This window comes from Physcomitrium patens, chromosome 3 (genome assembly GCF_059467195.1).
Source record: "Physcomitrium patens ecotype Gransden chromosome 3, ASM5946719v1, whole genome shotgun sequence".
Lineage (NCBI taxonomy): Eukaryota > Viridiplantae > Streptophyta > Bryopsida > Funariales > Funariaceae > Physcomitrium > Physcomitrium patens.
In genome coordinates this window covers 14,989,110-15,014,306 of record NC_143412.1, presented here as the reverse complement: position 1 = coordinate 15,014,306, position 25,197 = coordinate 14,989,110, and the positions used below count along the sequence as shown (strand labels likewise).

General features: G+C 36.5%; 1 protein-coding gene across 1 annotated transcript; it reads left to right on the top strand.

Moving 5' to 3' along the window:
- Nucleotides 1–20,196: 20,196 nt before the first annotated feature.
- On the top strand, nucleotides 20,197–24,838 carry LOC112279279 (3',5'-bisphosphate nucleotidase AHL). Its single transcript, XM_024513551.2, has 5 exons — nucleotides 20,197–21,505; nucleotides 22,157–22,541; nucleotides 22,762–23,182; nucleotides 23,514–23,780; nucleotides 24,156–24,838. Exons 1-5 carry the CDS (start codon nucleotides 20,915–20,917, stop codon nucleotides 24,457–24,459), a joined length of 1,968 nt encoding a protein of 655 aa, XP_024369319.1. The 5' UTR covers nucleotides 20,197–20,914; the 3' UTR covers nucleotides 24,460–24,838.
- The last annotated feature ends 359 nt before the right edge of the window (nucleotides 24,839–25,197 follow it).

Genomic DNA, 25,197 nt, shown 5'->3' with positions numbered 1-25,197 from the left:
GACAAAGCATCAGACAAACCTTATTGTTTTCCTGGCCGATAAGTGATGATGAACTCGAATCTTGATAAAGACATGCTCCAACAAGCTTGGCAACAATTTAATACGTGTGCTGACATAAAATATTCGAGGTTCTTGTGATCCGTATACACGGTGACTGGACTAGAAGCGCCTTCTAGATAATGACACCATTCTTGAAAAGAATCCACAATTGCAAGAAGTTCTTTATCATGGATCTCATAATTGATTTCTGTTGTTGAGAATTTTCTTGAATGAAAGGCAAGTGGATTAAGTTTGTCATTTGTTCCCATTTGTGATAAATCCGCACCCTGAGCAAAGTCCAATGCATTTGTTTCCATAAAGAATGCTTTAGAAAAATCAACACAATACAAGATTGGTACAAAAACAAACACTGTCTTTAAAGATTCAAAAGCAACTTCCGCTTCTTGATTCCATTGGAGTTTGTCTTTATAAGTCAAACGTGTAAGTGGAGCTACAACTCGAGAGAAGTCTTTGATGAAGATCTGATAGTAGTTGGCAACTTCCAAAAAACATTGAACATCTCTTACCGTTTTTGGGATCTTCCAGTCTATAATAGTTTGAACTTTCTTAGGATCCATCATAAGTCCATCATTTGAAATGATGTAACCTAAGAAATCGACTTGAGTGGTGTGGAATACACACTTTTCTATCTTGGCATAGAGTCCTGCATCTCTTAATTTTTGTAAGACACGACAAGCATGTAGTTCATGTTCTTCTCGATTCTTAGAATAGATCAAGATGTCGTCTAGATAACAGACCACAAAATCATTTTTTTCTTCACAAATAGAATTGAAGCTCGTGCCGGAGATTTAGAATGGTGTATGAAATTATTGGCTAGATTTTCTTCAATATACTCCTTGAGTTCAGCCAACTCATTTTGTGATAAACTGTAGATTAGTTCGAATGGCGATAGTGCTCCTTCTTGAAGGTCAATTGAGCAATCATAGGGACGATGATTCGGGAGTGTATCTGCATTCTTTTTTTCAAATACATCTTAAAATTCTTGATATTGGCTTGGAATGCCACTTGAAGTTTTTTCACCAGTAGAAACGGGTGTGGCATAAATAATATATGGTGATTCTTTCATAGCAGCATACAAGAAAGCTTTTGCACCTATAAATACAGTTTTAATTGAACTAGACTTATGACTCTCTACTTGGTTAACTACACTGTTAGTTATACTTTTAGAGAAAGTAAGAGTTTGGGAAATCCAATCTATTTGAGGGTTGTATTTTTCTAACCACGATAAACCTAAAATGACTGGATTAGAGGAAGATCTAATGATATTAAATACCACAAAACTATTATGACCATTGATTATTACTTCCATAAGAAGGATTTTGTGAGTAATATCTCTAGAAGACAATGGACGACCATCTATGACTTCTACATGAACAAGTTTAGTTTTCTTTACTAAAGATATGCTATGTCTTTTAGTAAATTCTTCATCTAAAAAACATGCTGAGGCTCCTGAATCTAACAAGGCAGAGACTTTGTTATGTTTAGGACCTAAAATAACATTTAATGTAAAACAAGCAGAGGGCTCTGAGGAGAAAATAGGACCATTACTAGATGTTTTCCAAGGTTCCAACCGCACGGTGTCGTGTTGTAACATGAGTATACAGTGAAAATAAAAAGAAAGGGGAATTTTATTAATATTCAGTTACCTCAAATATTGGGAGCATCAATCAACTCCAGTACAAATACTGAGTGGTCAGGTTCAGTCACTCCGTTACAGTCAGCCGAGGCATACTGAAATGCTCCATTCGATTCCAATAACGGGAGTCAGCAAGAAGAGAAGGACCAATTCACACGACAGGTTTGAGGAGCCAATTGGATCCAATTTCGATAATCCAATCCGGGTCCTCTTATCCAATATGAGACCTGAATTGGCCGGTCAACCCAATGCAGTCTAATTACGGGAAATCCAGGTCTTACTACGGGTCTTAGCCAATCTGACGCGAGGACCAATTTGACCCAATTACGGGAACATCTAGGTTACTATGGGCATCTTTCCTAATATAGGACCTGAATTGGTCGGGCGACTCAATGTGGTCCCGATTACGGGGTTCGATTCTGTTTCAGGCTGTCTTGTTCTCTGTGCCGTTTCAGGGAACGTTGTTTTCAGTAAATGGATTTCTTAAAGGTAAAAACGGAGGAGAAAGCTTGACGGCGAGAGCCAATTTCGGATCCAAGCTTGAGGTAGGAGCCAATTCCGGATCTAAAACGGAAGATTGAAGAAATTCAGAGGATAAGGTTAGGGGGGAATCGGGGGGGGAGCTAGTTTTCAAGCTTTTGCAAGGTTACTAGTTCGGTTTCATTGGAGGTTTTTGAAGATCAAGGGAATTAGAGAGAGGAGCTTCATGCTTCGGGTTGGGGAAGGAAAGACATAGAATTGGGATTTTTCTTCTTCGTAGAGTTTTGGGAAGACTGAGGCAATCGCTGCTGAAGTCAGTGTTGTAATGGTGAATCGGGATTTTTAAATGAAGTGGGTTTGAATACTCTTGACTGTTTTGTAAAATCGAGTTACGTCTGTGATTGAAGGATTAAAGAGGTGTCTATAGGATTGAGTATGCGGAGTGAATGAAATTTATTGGGTTAATCTAACAGGACAGTCAGTGGATACAAGATCGTAAGTACAAAGGGGTATTGAAGATTAACAGTTTGGGTTGTTCGGGGTTCTCTGTAACGTCTAGAGACCTATCGGCTGGGGCAAAAAAAAAGACTTCGACAAGCAGTCGAAGAGCATCCGTATAGATTTACGGTACATTGTTGCAGTCGTTTATATTCCAGCAGTCAAAAACTGATAGACTACTTGACTATCGGCGAATCTCCATACTACCTTCTACAGTCAGACGCCCGACGCGTTCTCGAGCAGAAAAGCACGTAATACGACATAAGTGGTGAACCCGACGTGAAAGCTTGAGGTGGAAGGTATTGGATTTCGGTTGATTTTATCTTTATTTTTATGGAAAACGAAAATAAAAATTTTGAAGGATTTTTGGGAGAAGTTTTTGGTGGGGAGTCTTCTAAAGGACAAGGTATGCACATGGATCCATCTATTGCTAGTTTGTTTCAAGCCTTTTCATTGTCAATGCAGCAACAGCAAAGCAATGATTGAAAGGAAGCTTTGGCAACCAAAGCATTACAAGCAGTGGTCAATAAAATTGATCAATTTGATGGGAAGAATATTTCAAGGTATTTAAGATGTTATATTCGTGAAATGGAATTAAATCGGGTTTCTGAGAAGAAAATGGTTGCACTATTTGGACTTGCTACAATACCGGAGATAAGGGACCACATTACATCGATTACGGATCGTTGTGGGAATTCATGGGAGGATTTTTCACATGCATTGAAAGACGAATATTTCTTGGAAGATGCTGATCGCGTTACTAAGAAGCTGTTTCTGGGATGGATTGAACGGCCCAATAAGAATTTGCAAGCAACAGAGCTACTAAGGAAATTTGAGAGGCAGTACTCTCAATTATCGAAGGTAGAAAAATTGACATTGGAGCCGAACAAAGTTGATCTATTTCTTCAAGCTGCTGATGGAGAATTGCAAGAGAAATTAGAACCCCTTCTTGAAGACAAAGAAGAAGATGAAGGATTGACAACGAAGTGGAAGAACGTTGAAGATGCGGTGGGGTTGCTTATAAAAAAAGAAAGGAGGAAGGATAGGAGCAATATTCCGAAAACAGTACAAGCACCCAAAGCTCCAGTACGTACAACACCACCGACAATGCCTACAGTTCAACCTTTGACATCCTTGTCAAAGAAAGCAGATATGGGTATGGAAGAAATTATACGAGGAATGCGAGATCTTCAAATCAAATTGGCAAGACTTGAAGAGAATACTTCTATAAATAATTCAAAGAATGTTTCAAAACAAGGATATGTACAAAGATGCATTTGGTGTGATGATGCTTCACACACTAGAAAAGATTGCAATGAATTTAATAATATGATACGGCAGTGAATTATTTGCTGGAAAGATGGGAAGATAGCATTGAAAGATAGGGAGGATCTTCTTCAAACCAATTTTAGCAAGGGAGGAATGAGAGCATTGGTTCAAGATTACTTAAAAGAGCATGAAACAGTAGCACGAGAAAGTGCAAGTTATGGTGCTAGAGTAGATGATGAAATTGGTGGAAGTACGGAAACTAGTGAGTTTTGGGCTTCTGCCATTTCTACAATGCAAGAAGAGAAATTACCTCAAGAAGCGTTATTGAGAACTGAAGCTACAATACGAGGAAGAACAGATTGGGAGGATCCTGTTGAGTCTCTTTCAGTTCATGCATATATTGCTAAGAGCCAACATGAAGCTTTGATGGAAGAAAAAAGACGAGGAAATTTTGATGATACTAGAGAAGGAAATCCTTTTAAGAGGCAAACTCGAGGAGACAAGGCTCGGGAGGGAGCTTCACAAGAATTGCCTGTTAAGGATACCTCAGTATCATTCGGAGAAAAAACAACGGAGACAAAAGATAAGGGCAAATCAATTGCTTATAAGCTACTTTTTGACATTGAAGCGGCAACAAATTTGAAAGGGGTGTTGGAAGAACGTATATTAAACGCTAAGGTGGAATTCACATTGAAAGAAGTCTTGGAAATTGTAAAGAAGGAGTTTCATGATGTTATCATTGACAGCATTAAGCGAAAGAGGCAATTAATGAGCGAAACTGGAATGAGTCATGCTATTGATGCAAGAATATGTAGAGATGAAGAAGAGGTTGATATTGGTTACAAGCAACCAACAAATGAAAAGAATGGGTATAATCAGCGAGTACATTTCGAAGATTCTAGTGACAAGGAAATGGAAACTTTGAGCCATTATACTCGAAAGCATTGGGCAAGGGCAACTACTGAGGTATTGGTGAAGGTAGGAGATATAGAAGAACCAATAGTTGCCTTGGTGGACCATGGTTCTCAAATAAATCTCATGTCTAAAGATCTTTATAAGAAGCAAAAATGGCCAATTGATATGGAACATGGATGGGCAATACGAGCAGCTAATAACACACGAGGCGAATTATATGGAGCTTGTCCAGATGTCAAAATTCGGATTGGGGATGTTGCTACGGAGCAACATTTCTTCGTTCAAGATACAACGTCTTATCCGTTGATTTTAGGACAACCTTATATCACGGCAACACGGATGGAAACAAAGGTACTTGACGATGGTTCTGCTTATGCAAGGGTACGGAGCGAAGATGGGAGGAAAGCTGTACAATTTCTAACAGTACCTCCTAACCATGAACGGAATCGAGATAGGTTGAGGGAGAAACCATTGCCAAAGATTGTTGAAGGATTTAAGGATTTTGGGGAGGTACCACTGTAAAGCGAGATTATGGAGGTACAAAAGAGGAGGTACTCTCGCGAGATGAAGGTGCCTTTGATGCGAGTTTTATTGGTATATTGGAGAATGGAAATATTATGTATAAGAAAGTTGATGATTTTAAAAGAAAAGAAAGAAAAATATTATATAATATTGAAGGACAATTACGCAAGATAGGTACATTGCAAGATGATGAGAGGATTTTGGGTGTTTATGAAGAAAATGGACTGGAAGATTCATTGGAATTGATTACATCTATTAGATTAGGGGATAATGATAAGATTGTTGAGATTCATTCGAGAGAGATTTATACCATGCTTGAATCTTTTCAAGCACCAGAAGTCACAGTAGAGACGAGATATAAAACGGCAGATAAGAAGGTAAAGCCCATTGCCGGACCATTACCAGAGGATTCTAAAGAATAAATGGGAGAAGCATCAAAAGAAGCAAGTTTAAGAGATCCAATGAGTATTGGACATCAGTTTACTGAAGAGACTTTTGAAGAATTGAAGATTGGTTCTGATGGTTCTTTATTGTCGGAGGAAATTACTTGCTTCAAAAAGATGTTGGGTAAACAAGGTAGATCGTTTGCCTTCGAATCTCATGAAATTGGGTGTGTGGATCCAAATATTATAACACCTATGGTTATCTTCACTGTACCACATGTACCTTGGAATCTAAGACCGATTCCAGTACCGAGGGCACATTTACCTAAATTGGTGGAACTATTGAAAGAAAAGATAAAGATGAAAATATTGGAACCTTCAATTGTGCCGTATTCTAGTCAATGGTTTACGGTACCTAAGAAGAATGGGTCACTACGGTTTATTCAAGATATGCAGCCGGTGAATGCTGTAACTGTCAGGAATGCAGGAATTGGACCTATTGTGGATGAATTTGTTGAGGCGTTTGCTGGAAGGGCGATCTATTCAATGGGTGATTTGTATTCAGGTTATGATCAATTTCAACTTGCCGAAGGAAGTAGAGATATGACAACGATGAGGACACCGCTAGGATTGGTTAGAATGTGCACTCTTCCTCAAGGCGCGACCAACTCAGTTGCGCATATGATGAATGGAATGAATAAGGTATTGAGAGATTTTATTCCGGAAAAGACTATGCCTTTTCTGGATGATGTTCCTATAAAAGGGTGCAGAGAAGGAGACAAGGATGAAACTTTAGATACGAGGGGGTGTCGCAGATATGTTGTTGATCATATACAAGATTGTGAAAAGATTTTAACTCAGCTTGGAGAAGTTCATCTTACATTATCGGGTATGAAGTCTGTATTTGGAGTGCGAGAGGTTGTAATTGTTGGACATTTATGCGGATCTTACGGAAGAAAACCAGATCCGACTAAAGTTGATGCAATTGGAAGGATGAAAGAGGATTGTGGTTCTTTAACAAAGGTTCGCAGGTTTTTGGGTGCATGTGTATTTTATCGAATCTGGATCCCTCATTTTGCTCACATAGCGGATCCATTATATGAACTGTTACGCAAGGGTTACCGATTTGAATGGAAAGAAAGGCATATGCAGGCAATGCAAAGATTGAAGAAATTATTGATGTCACCTCCAATATTGAGGAAGGTTGATTATAAGTGCAATAGACCAGTGATTCTTACTGTAGACGCTAGTCCAACTGCCGTTGGATGGGCGGTGGGTCAAGATGATTCGAATGGGAGTAGATTTGCAGTTCAATTTGGGGCTAAAGTTTTAAGTATTCGTCAGCGTGCATATTCGCAAGTCAAAAGAGAACTTTGGGGAGTTGTTTCGGCTATGAAAGCTGAAAAGGACTATTTGATTGGGGCAGTAGTAGTAATTGAAACAGATTGCTTGCCATTGCTTGGATTGATTATTAACTGTTCAACGCCAGATATTGCAATGTTGAGATAGATTGCTTATATTAAGTCACTAAATCCAGAATTTAAGCATATCACTGGAAAGGACAATTTAGTAGCAGACATGCTATCTCGAGCAAGATACGAGAGGGAAGACGAAATGGTTGAAGACATTGATGATGTCGGATTAAAATTCTATTCAATATCAAATCTCAACAGAGAAGACAAGCTATTTCTTGAAGAATCTTATGAAGGAGAATTATTGGATATTGGTCATTATTTGAATACCTTGTCTAAGCAGGGGAATTGGTCTACAGAAAAATTCAAACAAATAAGAATAAAAGTATATGGATTTTTACTTCGAGATGGATTCTTATGGAAGAGACCGAAGAAGGGAATTGGGATGCCACAACGAGTGATAGGCAAAAGGGAAGAAAAAGTAAAATTATTAAAGGAGTTTCATGATAGTTTATGGGCAGGGCATAGAGGAATCTGGGCTACTTTTGCTAAACTCAAGGAACGATATTGGTGGAAAAATATGTATCGAGATGTGCTCTCATTTGTAGAGTCATGTGAAATCTGTCAATCGTATTCTAATATCCGACATCGAGATGGTCTTCATCCTACGTATCCTCTGGCTATTCATTTTAAATGGGTTGTTGATTTGGTTATTATGCCGGTTGGGTTATGGCAGATGAGATATTTGGTTTTAGCTCGTGAAGATTTATCAAATCAAGTAGAAGGAAGAGCATTGAGGACAAAATCTACAGAGGAGATTTGTAGGTTTTTGCTTGAAGATGTCATTTACCGTTACGGGTGCGTAGGAAAAATCACTGCAGATCGTGGAGAATTAAATGCACAAAAAGCTCGTAAGTTCTTTGAAAGATGTGGAGTTCAACTATCACTGACTACTGCTTATAATCCGGAAGGGAATGCAAAAAGCGAACGCGGTCACCCGCCGATTGTGAAAGCATTGGTTAAAGCTTGTAATGGAAAAGTTAAAGAGTGGCCATGGCTTTTGTCATTTGCATTATGGGCTGATCGAACAACACATAGCTCGGTGACAGGATATATGCCAGTAGAACTTATGACAGGTCAAAAACCAATTATGCCGATTGAAGAAAAGGTACTTACTTGGAGTATGCTACTATGGGAAGATGGATTGACAAGAGAAGAACTTCTGGCTATTAGGATTCGACAATTGGAGCAAAGAACGGAAGATGTCCAGATAGCATTGGAAAGGTTAAAAAGAGCAAGGTTACAAAACAAGGCGCGATTTGATAAGCAACATCGATTGAGACCAAAAGCAATCGAGGAAGGTGACTGGGTACTTGTTTATGACAATAGTCTAAATAATCAACATAGTACTTTGCGGAAATTTTCAAAACGTTGGTTTGGACCATATGTTGTAACAACTGTTCATGATAATGCGACTTACTCATTACGGGAGTTAGATGGTACAAAATTGAAAATACCAATTGCAGAGAAGCAAGTAAAAATATTTAAACGAAGACACGCAGAGATGAATATGGAAGACCTTAATGAAGGTATAGAGATTCCGCAGCAAGAAGATGAAAGTGATTTGGATAATGAAGGTGACGAAGACGAACTGAACAAAGACGTAGGGGATATATTCTGAATCAAATAGCAATTGGGTAAATTGGTGCATACCGGAGGATGCACAGGTTCAGAGGGGGTGGATGTCGTGTTGTAACACGAGTATACAGTGAAAATAAAAAAAAAGGGGAATTTTATTAATATTCAGTTACCTCGAATATTGTTTCATCAACCAACTCCAGTACAAATACTGAGTGGTCAGGTTCAGTCACTCCGTTACAGTCAGCCGAGGCATACTAAAATGCTCCATTCGATTCCAGTAACGGGAGTCAGCAAGAAGAGAAGGACCAATTCACACGATGGGTTCGAGGAGCCAATTAGATCCAATTTCGATAATCCAATCCGGGTCCTCTTATCCAATATGAGACCTGAATTGGCCGGTCAACCCAATGCAGTCTAATTACGGGAAATCCAGGTCTTACTACGGGTCTTAGCCAATTTGACGCGAGGACCAATTTGACCTAATTACGGGAACATCCAGGTTACTACGGGCATCTTTCCCTATATAGGACCTGAATTGGTCGGGCGACTCAATGTGGTCCCGATTACGGGGTTCGATTCTGTTTCAGGCTGTCTTGTTCTCTGTGCCGTTTCAGGGAACGTTGTTTTCGGTAAATGGATTTCTTAAAGGTAAAAACGGAGGAGAAAGCTTGACGGAGAGAGCCAATTTCGGATCCAAGCTTGAGGTGGGAGCCAATTCCGGATCTAAAACGGAAGATTGAAGAAATTCAGAGGATAAGGTTAGGGGGGAATCGGGGGGGGAGCTAGTTTTCAAGCTTTTGCAAGGTTACCAGTTCGGTTTCATTGGAGGTTTTTGAAGATCAAGGGAATTAGAGAGAGGAGCTTCATGCTTCGGGTTGGGGAAGGAAAGACATAGAATTGGGATTTTTCTTCTTCGTAGAGTTTTGGGAAGACTGAGGCAATCGCTGCTGAAGTCAGTGTTGTAATGGTGAATCAGGATTTTTAAATGAAGTGGGTTTGAATACTCTTGACTGTTTTGTAAAATCGAGTTACGTCTGTGATTGAAGGATTAAAGAGGTGTCTATAGGATTGAGTATGCGGAGTGAATGAAATTTATTGGGTTAATCTAACAGGACAGTCAGTGGATACAAGATCGTAAGTACAAAGGGATATTGAAGGTTAACAGTTTGGGTTGTTCGGGGTTCTCTGTAATGTCTAGAGACCTATCGGCTGGGGCAAAAAAAAAGACTTCGACAAGCAGTCGAAGAGCATCCGTATAGATTTACGGTACATTGTTGCAGTCGTTTATATTCCAGCAGTCAAAAACTGATAGACTGCTTGACTATTGGTGAATCTCCATACTACCTTCTACAGTCAGACGCTCGGCGCGTTCTCGAGCAGGAAAGCACGTAATACGACAACAGTCCCTATTGTAATTGGACAAACTTGTTTCCGACATATTTTCTTCTTTCATAGCCATACTCCTCATTTTGTGATTACGTCGTTTCTTTGGATAATGTTGAGCAGTGTGCTTTGGTTCTCCACAATATAAACATAATCCTTCTTGACGATGACGAGTCTTTTCTTGCTCAATAAGAGGTTTGAAACATACTGCATCAATTTGCATATCCTCTACTTCCGAATGTATGTGTTGAAGAGGTGTTGGTGTTGCCATTGAATTATAGTAATGTTGAAGTCCACTTATACGGTTCTCAGATCGGAATTCAAAAAGGTGATTGTCGGACTTCACAGCAAAGTCAATTACTTGACTTAATGTTTGAGGATCAGGTAAGTTGAGCATTAATTTTTTTACCTCATATTGTAATCCATAGAGAAATTAGCTAATAAGTGCAGCATCATCCCACTTGATATCAGTTGCAAGTTGTCAAAATTGTGAAGCATATAACGTTATTGATCGATTACCTTGCCATAAAATATGGATCTTATTAGTTGCAATACGAATTGCATCATGTTCTCCATACATGGATCGAAACTCTGCCAAAAAAGCCTCTAGATTATCCAATATTGGATCTCGTCGTTTAAGAAAAGATGAAAACCACAATAGTGCTGAACCTAAAAGAAGCGTACCAATGAATCTAACTTGCGATCCTGGAGTTGGATAGCTTTGGGGTTGAAGTTCAATCACAAGTTTCACTTGATTGATAAATCCTCGAAACTTGGATCTGGTGCCATGAAACTTCTCGGGTAGGGCAATTCTTGGTTCTCTAATATTTGAAGGGTGTTCCACCATAAGAGAAAGGACATGGTTTGGTGCAGATGTTGAAGCAGCTGCAACTATTTCTATATCTTCACTTCCTGCCAATCTTATTGTTCATTGTGGTGGTAAATTGAGTTGATGCATTGCAAGCATAAACTCCCTCAATTGCTCTTGCATTTGTGCCATTACACTCTTCATTTCAACAAGTTCTGCCATGATAATACTTAGAAGAGAGAAGATGTCTAATATCACTCAAGACAAATAGAAGAGAGGACTTGAGAACAAAGCAAATACTAAGGACAATATCAGTTTAGAAGAGGGTAATCCGCAACTTTTAATATGCTTATATCTTATTAAGAAAAAAGGAGTAATTTACTCTTAATCAAGATTAGACAAAGCTCTGATATTGTAGGTGTACTCTTGTCAATCTGTCATGGACAAGAACTCGATGAAAAAATAATTCAAACAAATGAGCCTTCACTCAAAGAGAGGTAACAAAATATATATAAACAAGTATATATATTGAAAGAGAAACTGGAATGGCTATTGCCAAAAGACAAGAAAACTAGAGATCCTTGAAACTAGACTAGAAGCAAGAAAGGAGTTGACAAGAGTGAAGAAGCCTTCACTCTTGTCTCTATATATACTATCTAACTAGAGGCTACGTGGCGACGTTCTATAGGACCTCCAATATGTGTTGACTTTGTAGGACACATGCCTTGACTTACAAGGCAAGTTCTTCTATGTGTGGGCCACATAATTAGCTTGATCTTCAAGCTAACAACATGTGTGGGCCACATAGTTAGCTTGATCTTCAAGCTAACAATATGTGTGGCACATGGCCAACTTTTTGACCACATTTCTAATCCAAAAAGTCAATTAAAGACACCTATGAAGTCAAAGCAGCGTCTATGAAGCTTCTAAGAAGCTTTTATATTAAATACTATAGAATTAACTTATTTTTATCTTCTTTTACTTACTTCTACCTATTTTTATATGTAATTACTACCTTACATGATTATGTCCATGACACTTGGTCCGCATCAAAGAAGGAGATAAATAAAAGACTACTTTTTGAACTAGGAATGGACATTTTGAATATAATATCATGCCTTTTGGACTAAATCTATCAGCTACTTTATAACATCTAATGAATGATGTCTTTCATGAGTTTTTTGATGATTTTGTCATTTATTATTTAGATGACATTTTAATCTATTCTAAGAACATAGAGGAGCATGGAGTTTATGTTGGTCATGTGTTACAAAAACTAAGAGTTACAAGATTATATGTGAAGATGAAAAAGTGTGAATTCCACACTATTCAAGTTGACTTTTTGGAATACATCATTTCTAATGAAGGCCTTATAATGGATCTAAAGAAGGTGAAAACTATCATAGATTAGAAGGTCCCAAGAATAATAAGAGATGTACAATGTTTTTTGGGCTTTGTCAATTATTATCAAATCTTTATCAAGAACTTTTCTTAAGCTGTAGCTCTACTTACAAAATTGATTTATAAAGACAAACTTAAGTAGAATAAAGAAGTCAAAGCATTGTTTCTTGCTTTGAAGAACGAATTTATTTCTACACCAACTTTATATTGCATCAATTTTTTTGAGGCATTTTTTATAGAAACAGATGCATTAGACTTTGTCTTAAGTGTAGTATTGTCACAAATAGGATTAGATGACAAACTCCATCTAGTAGCTTTCTATTCTAGAAAAGTTTCAATAATGAAGATTGATTATGAGATCCATGACAAAGAACTTCTTGCAATTGAGAATTCATTTTAAAAATGGCATCATTATCTAGAAGGTACTTTAAATCAAGTCGCAATATATACAGATCACAAGAACTTCAAGTATTTCATGTTGGTACATGTTTTAAATCGTTGCCAAGTTCATTGGAACATGTTATTATCAATATTTGATTTCAAGATTACATATTAATCAAAAAAATAACAAGATTTATCAAATATTTTTTCTAGATGCTCTTATCTTGTACAAAAAAAAAAAAAAAAAAAAAAAAAAAAAAAAAAAAAAACTTTTGATCAATAAAAAATAATCATCTTGAAGCCAAAGCATTTTTATCTTCAAGCAATGAAATCAACATTAACTGTTGATTCAACTTTTATCAAATAAATTCAATCAAGTATGTCATCTGATTCTCTTACTTACAATATCAAGAATCTTTCTTCTAAATCTTATGATGTTTCAAAGTTCGAGTTCAAGAACAACCTTCTCTATTTCAAAAGATGCCTAAATATTCTAGAAAGAGAAGCACATTCATGTGTTCTTCAAGCACATCATAACTTTCTAATAGCAAGACATTTTAAATACCACAAGCCTTTAAAGCTTATATCTAAAGATTTTTAGTGGCTACAAATGTGGAAGACAATAAAAGACTTTGTCTAGTGATGTGTCATTTGTTCAAAATCAAAAATTCCTTGTCATTGACCCTATAGACTTTTCCAACTATTACCTATATTCAAACAATCATAGTCATTCATTTCTATGGATTTTATTACAAATCTTCCTAGTTCAAGTTCATATGACTTTATATTTGTAATCATAGATTGCTTCACCAAAATGGCACATTTTGTACCATATACAAAATATATTTCAGGTGAAAAAATAGCTAAGTTTTTTGTTGACAATATCTATCACTATCATGGATTAGCAAAGGATGTTATATCAGATACGAGTATTAAATTTGTATCAAGATTTTAAATAACTCTATTCAAGATTCTAAAGGTGGATATAAAGCTCTCTTTGGCTTTTCATCTTCAAACACATGGACAAATAAAATGGATGAATGAAGTTTTGGAGTAGTATTTGAGATATATCATCAACTATCATCAAGATGATTGGACAATTCTTTTGCCATTGGTAGAGTTTGTATACAATAATTTGATATATTCTTCTACTCAACAAACACCTTTCTTTGCCAATTATGGTTATCATCTATGAATTGATATTTTTGACTTTTAAAACGTTAACAATCATTGGATAGAAGATTTAATAAATTATTTATTATAGCTATATACAACAATAAAGATACATTTAAAGGAAGCTCAAGAACAATAAAAGATCAATGCAGGTGCCTATTGCAAGGAGCAACTACAATTCAATGTAAGTGACAAGATATGGTTACTTTGTTGTAATATCAAGACTATTCATCTTTGTGATAAGTTGGACTATTGTAGGCTAAGACCTTTTCCTATTTATGAACAAATCAATCCTATTGCTTATCAATTATATCTATCAGAATCTATGAAGATCCACTCTATATTTCAGGTGTTCCTTCTTGAATTGTATAAGATAGTGAATATCTTGAGAAGAAGACAAATGATACTTCTTCCTATAGAAGTGGATAATAATCAAGAATTCAATGTAAAAGAAGTCTTAAACTCAAGGCGGCTCCAAAATAGATTGGAATATTTTGTTCATTAGCATTGATATGATATTAGTGAACGTACATGGGAGTCAGCAAAGAATCTTACAAATGCAACAAAAGAAGGTTGAGGCTTTTCATTGATAACATCCATCTAAATTAAGATGAAGAATTGTAAAGATCCATGAAAGATGATGACCACTCTTTATGAAACTTGTTTCTAGAAAGGAATGATAATATCATTAACATATACATTTATTCCAATAGTTACTTACATGATTAGATAGAAATAGGTAAATATAAATTAATTTCATAAAGTCTTCTAGAGAAGCTTTCTAGAAACTTCATAGATACAGTTTTGACTTTAGATATGTTTGTAGGTTAGAAACTTGGCCAACAAGTTAATCATGTATTGGTAGCTTATAGAACAAGTTAACTTCATGTATTAGCTTGTGAAACAAGCTAATTACATGGCACATACATAAATAACTTACCTTGCAAGTTAAGACATATGGCTAGCAAAGTCAATACATGTAGGAGGTTGTATAGAATATTGTCATGTAGCTCTTAGTTAGAGAGTACATATGGAGACAAGAGTGAAGCCTTCTTCACTCTTATCAACGTCTTTCTAGTCCTTAGTCTTGTTCTAAGGCTTTTTAGTCTTCTTGTTTTTAGCAATAGCTATTCTAGTTCAATATTATATCATCTTTGAGTAACTTTTTAGTTCTTTTCAGTGGCACAAGAGTGTATTGAGGATTTCTTTTCTTCAGAATTGATGTCCTTGATACTTTAATAAGATAATAATAAAGAATTATTATCCATTATCATTAATATTAGGGCTTTTAAAATAATATATCAAGTTGAGATCTACACCAAAATGGATCTTTGTTGAACATATAATTTGATATAGTCTAAAAAAGAGATGAATGAAAGATAATATTTCAAAAAAAGTACTAACATTTTGAATAAAATGTCATGTCTTTTGAATTGATAAATATTTCAACTATATTATAGCATTTGATGAATGATATTTTTTAAAAATTCTTAAATATTTTTATTGTCTGATATCTTAATAATATATTAATCTATTCTAAGATTCTTAAAAAATATAAAAAATACTTGAGATTAATTTTGCAAAAGTTATGAGATACAAGATTATATGTGAAGTTAGAAAAATATGTATTCTATTAGTCAAAAGTAGAGTTTTTTGGATATATTATAATCAATAAAGGCCTATTGATGGACTTAAAGAAAATTCAAGCTATAAGAAAATAAAAAATTCTAAAGACAGTATAAAATACATAATATTTTTTAAAATTTTCTAATTTTTATTGGATATTTATCAAGAATTATTTCCACGTTGGTACTCTTCTTACTTGATTGATATCCAAAGACAAATTGAAATTAAAACCTCAAACATAAAGGACTTTTTAAAATTTGAAGGTAATGTTTATTATAGCTTGAATCTTAATGCATCCAGATTTTATAAAGGCCTTTTATTTGGAGATTGATGCTTTAGACTTTGTATTAGAAGTTGTACTATTATATAATGAAATGAATGGAAAGCTTCACCTGGTTGTATTCTATTCTAAAAAGTTTTTAGCTATAGATATCAATTATGAAATTCATAATAATGAGCTTTTTGTAAATATACACTCTTTCTAAGAATGGAATTACTTATTAGAAGGTGCTACATATCTTGTAATTGTATATACAAATCACAAAAATTTGAAGTACTTCATATCAACTCAGATTTTGAATCACTACCAATTTCATTGAAATATGTCATTATCTCATTTTGATTTTGTAATTATATATCAATTAGAAAACTAACAAGAACTATTAGATGTTTTATTAAGAAGATTATATCTTCATCCAAAGACTAAATAAGTAGCATTTAATGAGCAAAATACCACTTTTTTGAAGCCAAATTTTTTTGTCTTTATACTATTTCTATAGTTACATCTATTAATTTAAGTTTTCTTAAAAACAATTGTGCAATATCAATTAAATATTCATTAGTTTGTAATATTAAGTAGTCTCTTGATAATGACAAGTTCAAATTTATAGAAGATTTTTTGTATTTTAAAGATTATTTATATATTCTAAAAGAATTGATGCAACTTGTGTTTTTCAATCTTATCATGATTTTTTAATTGCATGATGTTTTGGATTTAATAAAATATTAGAGCTTATCTCTTAAGATTTCTAGTGGTCTCAAATATGAAAGACCATAAAAGACTTTGTCTTCTTGAGTGATATTTGCTCAAAATCCAAAAATTCTTGAGATTGTTCTTATAGACTTTTACAACTACTACTAATTTTGAAGTAACTATGGTCTTTAATATCAATAGATTTTATTACTACTCTACCACCATTAGTTATATTTGATGCTATCTATTTGATGACATTATTTTTGATTAAGGACCTTAATTTATACAAAAGTTTTAGAAATATTTTTTTAAAATATTGAAAGTGGATATCAAATAATAATAATATTTTTAATATTATTTTTAATGATATCCTTAATATCAAATAATAATAATTTGATTCAATAAACACCATTTTATTCAATCATGGTTATTATCTAAAGTTTAATTTGTTACATACATTAAAGGATGAAACTTAGACTTAAAAGAAGAAGTGATGTTACAAATATCCATCAAGAAGATTTCAGAAATATTTTAAAAATACTCTATGATATTTTAAAATATTTTTAGAATATTCTAAAAAAATTAAAAAGTTCTAAGAGGATTAAAGAAGTTGTCTAAGAAGCTTTCTAGGATTACTTCATTTTCAAGTAACATCGAAACTTCTCAAGAAACTTTTTAAGATTGCTTTATCTTCAAATAACATAAAAAAATTTTAAGAATTTTTCTAAAATTGCTTCATTTTTAAGAAATATGTGAATTTTTTGAGAAGCTTTTTAATACCTAATATATATTAGAGTCAATGCTGAAAGGATCACCAATCTTGATAATATATCTCTTAGAGTTTTAGCTCACTTTTCTTGGTGTTGATCTTATATTCATCCAATTTAATCAAGTTCTTGTTAGCTTTCTTGAAACTCTTATATTCAACTTCTTCTTTAGTCTCTTGTATAGTATATCCATGACAAAAAGAGTACCTTAGTAGAATACACTAATGCAAACCATGTATCATATTTGGATGAAAAAAAATTGATTATAAGATATATCTTTTTATTGGACTCAAGTCTTATTATATGGAAATCAAAGAAACAAAGTTGTATGGCTATTTCCTTCATGGATTCAAAATATATGGTACTCTCTAATAGCTCAAGAGATGCCATATGACTTACAAATCTTCTTCATGATTTAGGAAGAGATCAAGTCAAATCTATCTTCATGAAATATGACAATGTCAATACAATGAAGGTGTCTTAGAACAACATTTATCATGCCAAAAAAAAAACACATACATGTCTTCTTCTACTATATTAAAGAAAAATTAGAAAAAAAAAACAAGATAATTTGAATACATATCTAATAAACAATAAATTACTCATATTTTTACTAAATCGATTAAAAAGAAGGTCCTAAACGTTTGTTCAATTTAAAGATTTAATAAGGTAAGTATCAATTTTTTATTTATAATATTTTTTTGTGATTAAATTGAATCCATTCTTTATTCTTCTATCTTGTTTGATTCTATCATCTAAATTATAAAATATTACATATTAATAATTATTTATTTCTTTTGAGTAAGAAAGTTCATCAATGATTTGATTTTAGTGAGCATGCTCCTCATTAGAAACATTGCTCTACTCTCATAATATGCTCCAATTTTCATAGCTTGGTTGACCTTCTTCAATGTCACTTAATCTCCAATTTAGAATAAGAAGAGCACAAGTAAGGAGCATATAATAGTTGGAGTGTATTTTAACATATTTTGCAAAATGGAAAAGCATTTGAATAGTACAAACATTAATTTGATATCTTTGTTTTCATATATTAAAATAATGATATAGAGAGTAATCTTCATCAAAACTAGTGACTCTTACTTCTAATTCCTTAAGTGTTGATTCTAACAAATGATACCAAAATGTGTTGAGTGTTTTCAAAATATAGGTTTGAGCTAGGTTAGAGTTCCATATCCAAACAATACTAAATGTAACCTCAAAAGAAATTAAAACATAATGAATAATTAAAGAGAAGATGATACTAGTTGGAAGAAGAAATATAAAATAATTGGAATAGGGTGAAAATAAAAATGCTATGGAGAAGTTTCTCTATGCATCGTAGAACTTTGACAGAGGGGCAGGGCATTTTGCTTCCTCTACATGATAGTACAACCAACTACATATTAGTATCAAAAGCAAGTGCATACATATGATTCAAGCAAGAGAGACAAGAAAAAAAAAAACATGATTACATGAATCAATACTGTTCTTGACATTGGTAGCACATTGCTGACTAAAGAAGAACTGCTACCTCATAAATACTTGTGTAAAAAAGGTGATCTTAATGACCAAAAACAAGATAATGTGTAGCATCACATTCTAAATGACTCATTTAGGTGAGAGAATCACTACGACACAAAAATCAAGTAAAACAAGACTAATACCAGCAACAAACAATTGAGAGCCATAAAATAGGAGAACAAAAATGGCCATTCCAAAAGAGAAAAAATGATATACATGCAAGAGACTCAATGGTCCAGATTGAAGGATAAAATTGTAAATGGTAGAGATCCAATGATTTGGAAAAAAAATCACAAAATGAATTACTAGTGGGATTACTTTTGCAATATTGTGAATCCACAACAATGAAGTACTGGACCACCATCGGTCCATAAATCTGATTGGTCTAAATACAGTTAGATGGAGGGTCAGGATACACCCAACAGCCACTTGAGCTTACAGGACGGTGTCAGTATAGTCTACGTATTTGGTAACCAAATACACTAAGTGTAGTACTATATAGTGTAACCGAATTCAATAAGTGTATACTCACCTAATTAGAGTTAGTAAGATGATGGCTGTGTGCAGCCAACATATATGTATATATGTATAAGGCTTTGCCTCATGTAATTCATCTTTTACTCTTTCGATCTGACTACGCGATACTAACAGAGTGTCCCCCTTTTTCATTGATTGATTGATTCTGTAGAGGAGCATGGACACCCAAGCATTGCATGGGCTGGGAGTGAAAGACGCAAAGAAGGAAGCAACAGTGGAGGAGTAGTGAGAGGCTGTGATGGTGATCGGTGGAGGAATGAATGGTGGTGCCGCACATAGGAGGACAATGAAAGGGAGCTAGCTGCATGACGAGAAAGGAAAAGGAATTGGAAACGGAGGCGCGGCTACAGTGTCACATCGGAAAAAGAGCATCGAGAGAATCCAGGAGTACAAGATCACTCGCCACCACCGCATTTACTGCGAGTAACTGTCCACTCTCTCACAAACTTTCCCTCAACTTCAGCTAAGAAAACACGCACACACACAGAGAGAGAGACGGTATAGATGGCAATCCGCATATGGGGTATAATTGATCGAAGTTCCAGGAAGAGTGCACTGGGTGTGACCATGTGGAAGGTTTCTTGCAGAGTTCAGTGCGCCGCTGAATTTGCTGCACTCAATCGTTACTATTCCGTCCATGGCTTTAATGAACTGATACTCTTATTCATCCATGGGAGAGACACTGTCTGTGCGCTGCAGGGATTGGCACATTGTACGTGTGTGGACGGCGTGCAGTGAAGGATGAAATATTACGAACTGGAGGAACATATATATATATATATGAAGCGGGGGCTCTCATAAAGGGAAGGAGGGGGCATTCTCGCAAAGGAACTGGAGATTTGCTTTAGTTCCGCCCTTGTTTCAGGTTTCCAGCACAATCATAATCTTCATCAACAGGAACATTCTCTCAAATACTTTCGACGCTTTTCGATACTCTTTCTGTTCAGCTCTCGGCCACTGTGAGCTGTTGTTGTGCGCCTGCCACATTCGTTGTGGCAGCAGGGTTTAAAGAAGAAGTAGGGGGTCCGAGGTGGCGGTTATGACCGTCGAAATTTGGTTTTCGGGATTTGGGGATTTTGAGCTGTAGTCACGATGAGGTCGAGGTGATAAGTAAGTTGGTGGAGGCGTTAGAACAGGGGATCATGGTGCTGTGAGGAGAGCGTTGCTTTGTGGATTGGGTGCTGTTGTATTTCAGAGATTTGACAGCAGGGGTGTGGAGCTCATGTAGGTTGCGATATGGTTTTCGCAAGAAGTAGCTCGGTTGACACTGTAATTCTGGGCTTATGAGCTATAGTTGATGTTGCCTTTTGCAGATGTAGTTTGAAACCCGATTGTTTGATACTTGAGGTCGGAGATAGGTGTCAGGTGAAGCTTTTGCTGGTTTTGGTACTGAATCCTTTTATATTACAATGGAAGTTAAACGCTTTTTGTGAGGCTTCCTGTTGTTTGAGTATTTGTGCAAAAATGTACTAGTTAGGAAGCGGACGAGGATGATAGAGAAGCAGACCGGCCACAGAGAGGCGCAAGAATGTCGATTACCTCTCTTCTCCGGGTGGGTTCGGTGAACATCGGTGAAGACGGGCGACATATCTGCAAGATTGGATATGTTAGTTATGATCATCTGCGGGCGGCCCTTCGTCGGGATGTCGTGAATTTTCCTCTGGCCGAATTCATGATTTCCTCGTGGCGCTGCGTTCCCTCTGCGAACTTGCTGCGCCTCGCGGGTTCAAGGCTCGACTCTTTTCAGAATTGGAGTACCAAAAGAAGGGTCTCAAATGGTGTCGTGAGCACGAGATATGGCGGGCGAATAGGATGCTGCACAGAAACATCCAATGTAGGTCCTGCCACAGGTGCGAACAAGGTGAAAGAAGAAGTTAGTGTAGAAGTCAAGGAAGGGAGAGAAGAAGAATGGGTTGTTCGCGTTTCCGAATTGGACAAATTTTGGCAGGACAATCAGGATGGAGGTGTTCGTAAGGGTCATGATAATGGAGCGCCGCCATCACAGACACCTAAGGGTTTGACCTCAGCGGTTTTTTCGTCTGTTGAGGGGCAAATCGAGCAGGGCAGGCCAGGAGAACTGCGACAAACTTCAGAAGATGGCCGTCCTATTTCTGAAGAGGTTTGTGAGAAAATCAATGAGCCTTTCCTTGCATTTGTAAAATACGTTTTAAATTCCGATCGCTATCTTAGTCTATCAAAAACTGGGCGCGGCTGTAGGAACATAGAAACCTGATTTTTAAGCTGCATTACAATCGGCGTATGATTTCATACTCGTTGGAGATTGTCTCGCCACTCAATTTTTTTTGCTACGGCACATGATGGTAACCCTTCATTTATCAGAAGAATTGAATTTACGAAGCACGTAAGGGTATCATTTGGGCAACTTGCTCAATGCAGCTTATATGCTCTACTTTAGGTTTTTCAGGAATGCCTTAACCCCACAATTTGGGTTTTTTTAATGCATTCCCCTCCTGATCTCTATAATTAAGGTTTAAATTCTCATGAACATCAAAGTGGCCAAGTGCTTCTGCTTAATGTTAATAGTAATTTGAGTTGTTCAGAAGTGGCCTGATTTACATTATGAATAATTTTAATAACGTTTTAGGTTCTGTTTTTTTCTTACTCTTTCTTGGACGATTGTGCTCGCTGTTTTGTGTTTTAGACGAGCCAGTCAGCAATTCCAAGAAGTAGTGCAGACTCTACTTGATCCTCCCTTGATAATATTCACGCTCAAATGTGTTAACTGATTTTGGTATTGCTGTTTCCACAGAACAATCGTAATGATTACAATCTACAATCAAGTGTTGAACCGGTCTTCCTGGAAGTTATACCTGAAGACCTCGTGACAATTCACCCTGACCCTTCGCAGACTGTGGGACTTTTTGATGGTCAGCAGCCACTTCGTGTTGTCGAACAAGCACAGAGTGAAGCATACGTTGAGCCAGTCAAAGAGTGGGATTGGTGGCCAACTGGGCTTCGAGAGAACCAGATAAGAAGCAAACCGGATGTGCAGGGAAAATATGGTCGAGAAATGGCAGCTGCTATTCAAGCCGTCCAGCTTGCCTGCATGCTGAGCCAGCGTGTTCAGGAGCGTCTACTTCGGAACGAGGAGAAGGCAAGGTCTAAGAAGGACAAGTCTGTAGTTACTGTGGCAGGTACTTTTGTACCAGCATGAATTTATGAATAACCAAGATATTCAGTTTCGAGTTTTATACACCAAGTTCCAGTCACTGTCGTTGCTTAAGAGGACTTATGAGAAATTTTAGAGGATCCCTGAAGCGTGAAGTCTTTTTAGGCATTTAAATTTTTGAATGAAAGCATTTCAAGTACATATGTGTGCTGATGAAATTCTCTGAATCGCTGGCTTGGGAATAGATTGGGGAGTGCAAGCTGTTGTGAGCTGGGTTCTCTCACAATCTTTTCAAGGGGAAGAGTTATCGATGGTAGCTGAAGAAGATACGAAAGGCCTAAGGGGTCAAAGTGGCGTAGACATGTCACAGAGGGTCGTCAATGCTGTAAATGAATGCTTACGTGAGGCCTCCGCGGTGGGCATAGCGCCTCCAAAGCAACCACTTCGCTCTTACGAAGTCCTCAAGTTCATAAACAAAGGAACCGCCCCTGGTGGTCCTACAGGGCGTCACTGGGTGCTTGATCCTGTAGATGGTACTTTGGGATTTGTTCGTGGAGACCAATATGCAGTTGCCCTGGCTCTTGTAGACGATGGCCAAGTTGTGCTTGGGGTTTTAGGATGTCCAAATTTTCCAATGAGGCCAGCTTGGTTGGGATATCATCACAAGTAAGCGCCTGTTTCTCTACTAATATTTCGTAAGTCATTATGCAAAGCAGATATTTGTTTGTGTTTGTTTTCACTCAAATTTTAAAATTTTAGGTCTACCTATCTTATCACACCTCATCGTCACCAATCTTTCAGTGTGCTATTCAAATTGGTTTCTTTAGCCTTCTACAATCTAGCTGGGTATTTTCTCTTTACTAATTTTAGTTACCATGGGAAGGGTGCTATGTAGATTTATTTTGGTTTGGAGTAGGTAACTGTTCTTAGCATTAGATCTCTGAGGATTCTCCAATGGACACTACGTTTTAACAGTCGTAGTGAAATATCTGAACAGATACTACCGAATGGCAATGAAGATTGCACCCCCAGACCCTAGCCATTGGCACCGGGGGTGTGTCATGACAGCCCAAAAAGGAGAAGGTCGAGCATGGGTGCAGCCCATGATTTTTAATGGAGAATCATTCAATGAGTTTCATGCTCCTCGTGAGGTCTGCGTGTCATCGGTGGTTGATCCGGTAGACGCAACTTTTTGTGAGCCAGTTGAGAGAGCCAACTCAAGTCATTCTTTTACATCTGGTCTGGCGGACACTTTGGGTTTGAGGTAACTGACCTGTCATATTCCCACCCTTTGTCCGTCTCTTTTGACTTCATGATTTTGTAACTATAGATGAGCATTCGGTTCATGCGTTCAACACCTTTCTGTAAACCTCAAACGTGACACTGGTGGACGCTACGGTGTCCTGGTTTTCAAATAGATAGATTTTATCTTTACTGCATTCTACGTGCGTTACCAAAGCTACATTCATTAACAACTTATCATTAATCAGTGCCACCTTTTCTGGTTTGGCAATATATTGATAACGATGTTTATCTACTTTGACCTACCTATTCAATCTTTTCAAAAAAGAGTTACGTCTGCATTTCTTTTACACCGTCAAGTCTAGGATTTGAACTAGTGTCTTTCTGTTTTGTCCAGGAATCAACCACTGCGAGTCTACAGCATGGCCAAATACGCAGCCGTTGCTCGAGGGGATGCAGAAATCTTCATGAAGTTTGCAAAAGCTGGGTACAAAGAGAAAATTTGGGATCATGCAGCGGGTGTGCTCATAGTCCAAGAAGCGGGCGGTGTGGTAACTGACGCAGGTGGCCGACCTCTTGACTTCTCCAAGGGTCGGTTTCTGGAAGGACTGGATCGTGGCATTGTAGCTTGCTGTGGAAAGTCCTTGCACAACAAAATCATTGCAGCTGTGGATGCTAGTTACAATTCGTCTACTCTTTGAAATGTGCAATGGAAGGCTTTCACCATCATTGCTCTTGGCAATGTTGGTTATTGACTACACATAAGTAGGTATTGTTCTAATTACGGGGTCATTGTTCTATTCGAGTAGTACCTGCATAGGGAAGTGGCCAGCTTGTAATACGTTGGCTTCGGAAGGAGGGAATAACTCAGGTAGTGGATTAACTTCACAGACTTCCTGAAATTTTTCATTCCTGAGTAATATGTAGGATTCTTATGATCGGGACACAATCGTGTCCCGATTCAGGCAGTGTATATAGCAATTCTTGAAGTGGGGGTTTTTGACCAAGATCTTTAGGCCGTGAAGTACTAGCTTACTCAATTCCAAGAGTACATTAATTTTAAAGTCCATTTTGGCTCGATCCCAGTGCTCTTCCACGTTACAAGAATTATCCAATTTGCAGTTAAGGCTTGTGGCATTCTTACTAGATTATATGTCTAAAGATTTTGCGTCCATTGGATTTGGAAGCGGCTTGCTAAATCGCTGCGTTCCTGAGGTTTTCAGCTGTAGCTCAGTAACAAAGCTCATTTGCTGCCTTCTCCAATAAATGAATGATTTTATTGTATAAATACAAGTCCAAAAAATAATCAGATGTGGAACGTGCAAAATAAGATGAAAATACATGGCATTTTACTTATTTCTTACAAAAAGTTGGTGATAAACAGAGCATACTCTTTAGTAATCATATTTTACTTTATATATATATATATATATATATAT

Bases quoted from the DNA above. Each gene is read 5' to 3' on its own strand.
- LOC112279279 (XM_024513551.2), top strand. From the start codon at position 20,915: ATGTCGATTACCTCTCTTCTCCGGGTGGGTTCGGTGAACATCGGTGAA. The intron at 21,506-22,156 runs GTTTGTGAGAAA...CTGTTTCCACAG, and splicing joins GCCGTCCTATTTCTGAAGAG to AACAATCGTAATGATTACAA. The intron at 22,542-22,761 runs GTACTTTTGTAC...GCTTGGGAATAG, and splicing joins GTCTGTAGTTACTGTGGCAG to ATTGGGGAGTGCAAGCTGTT.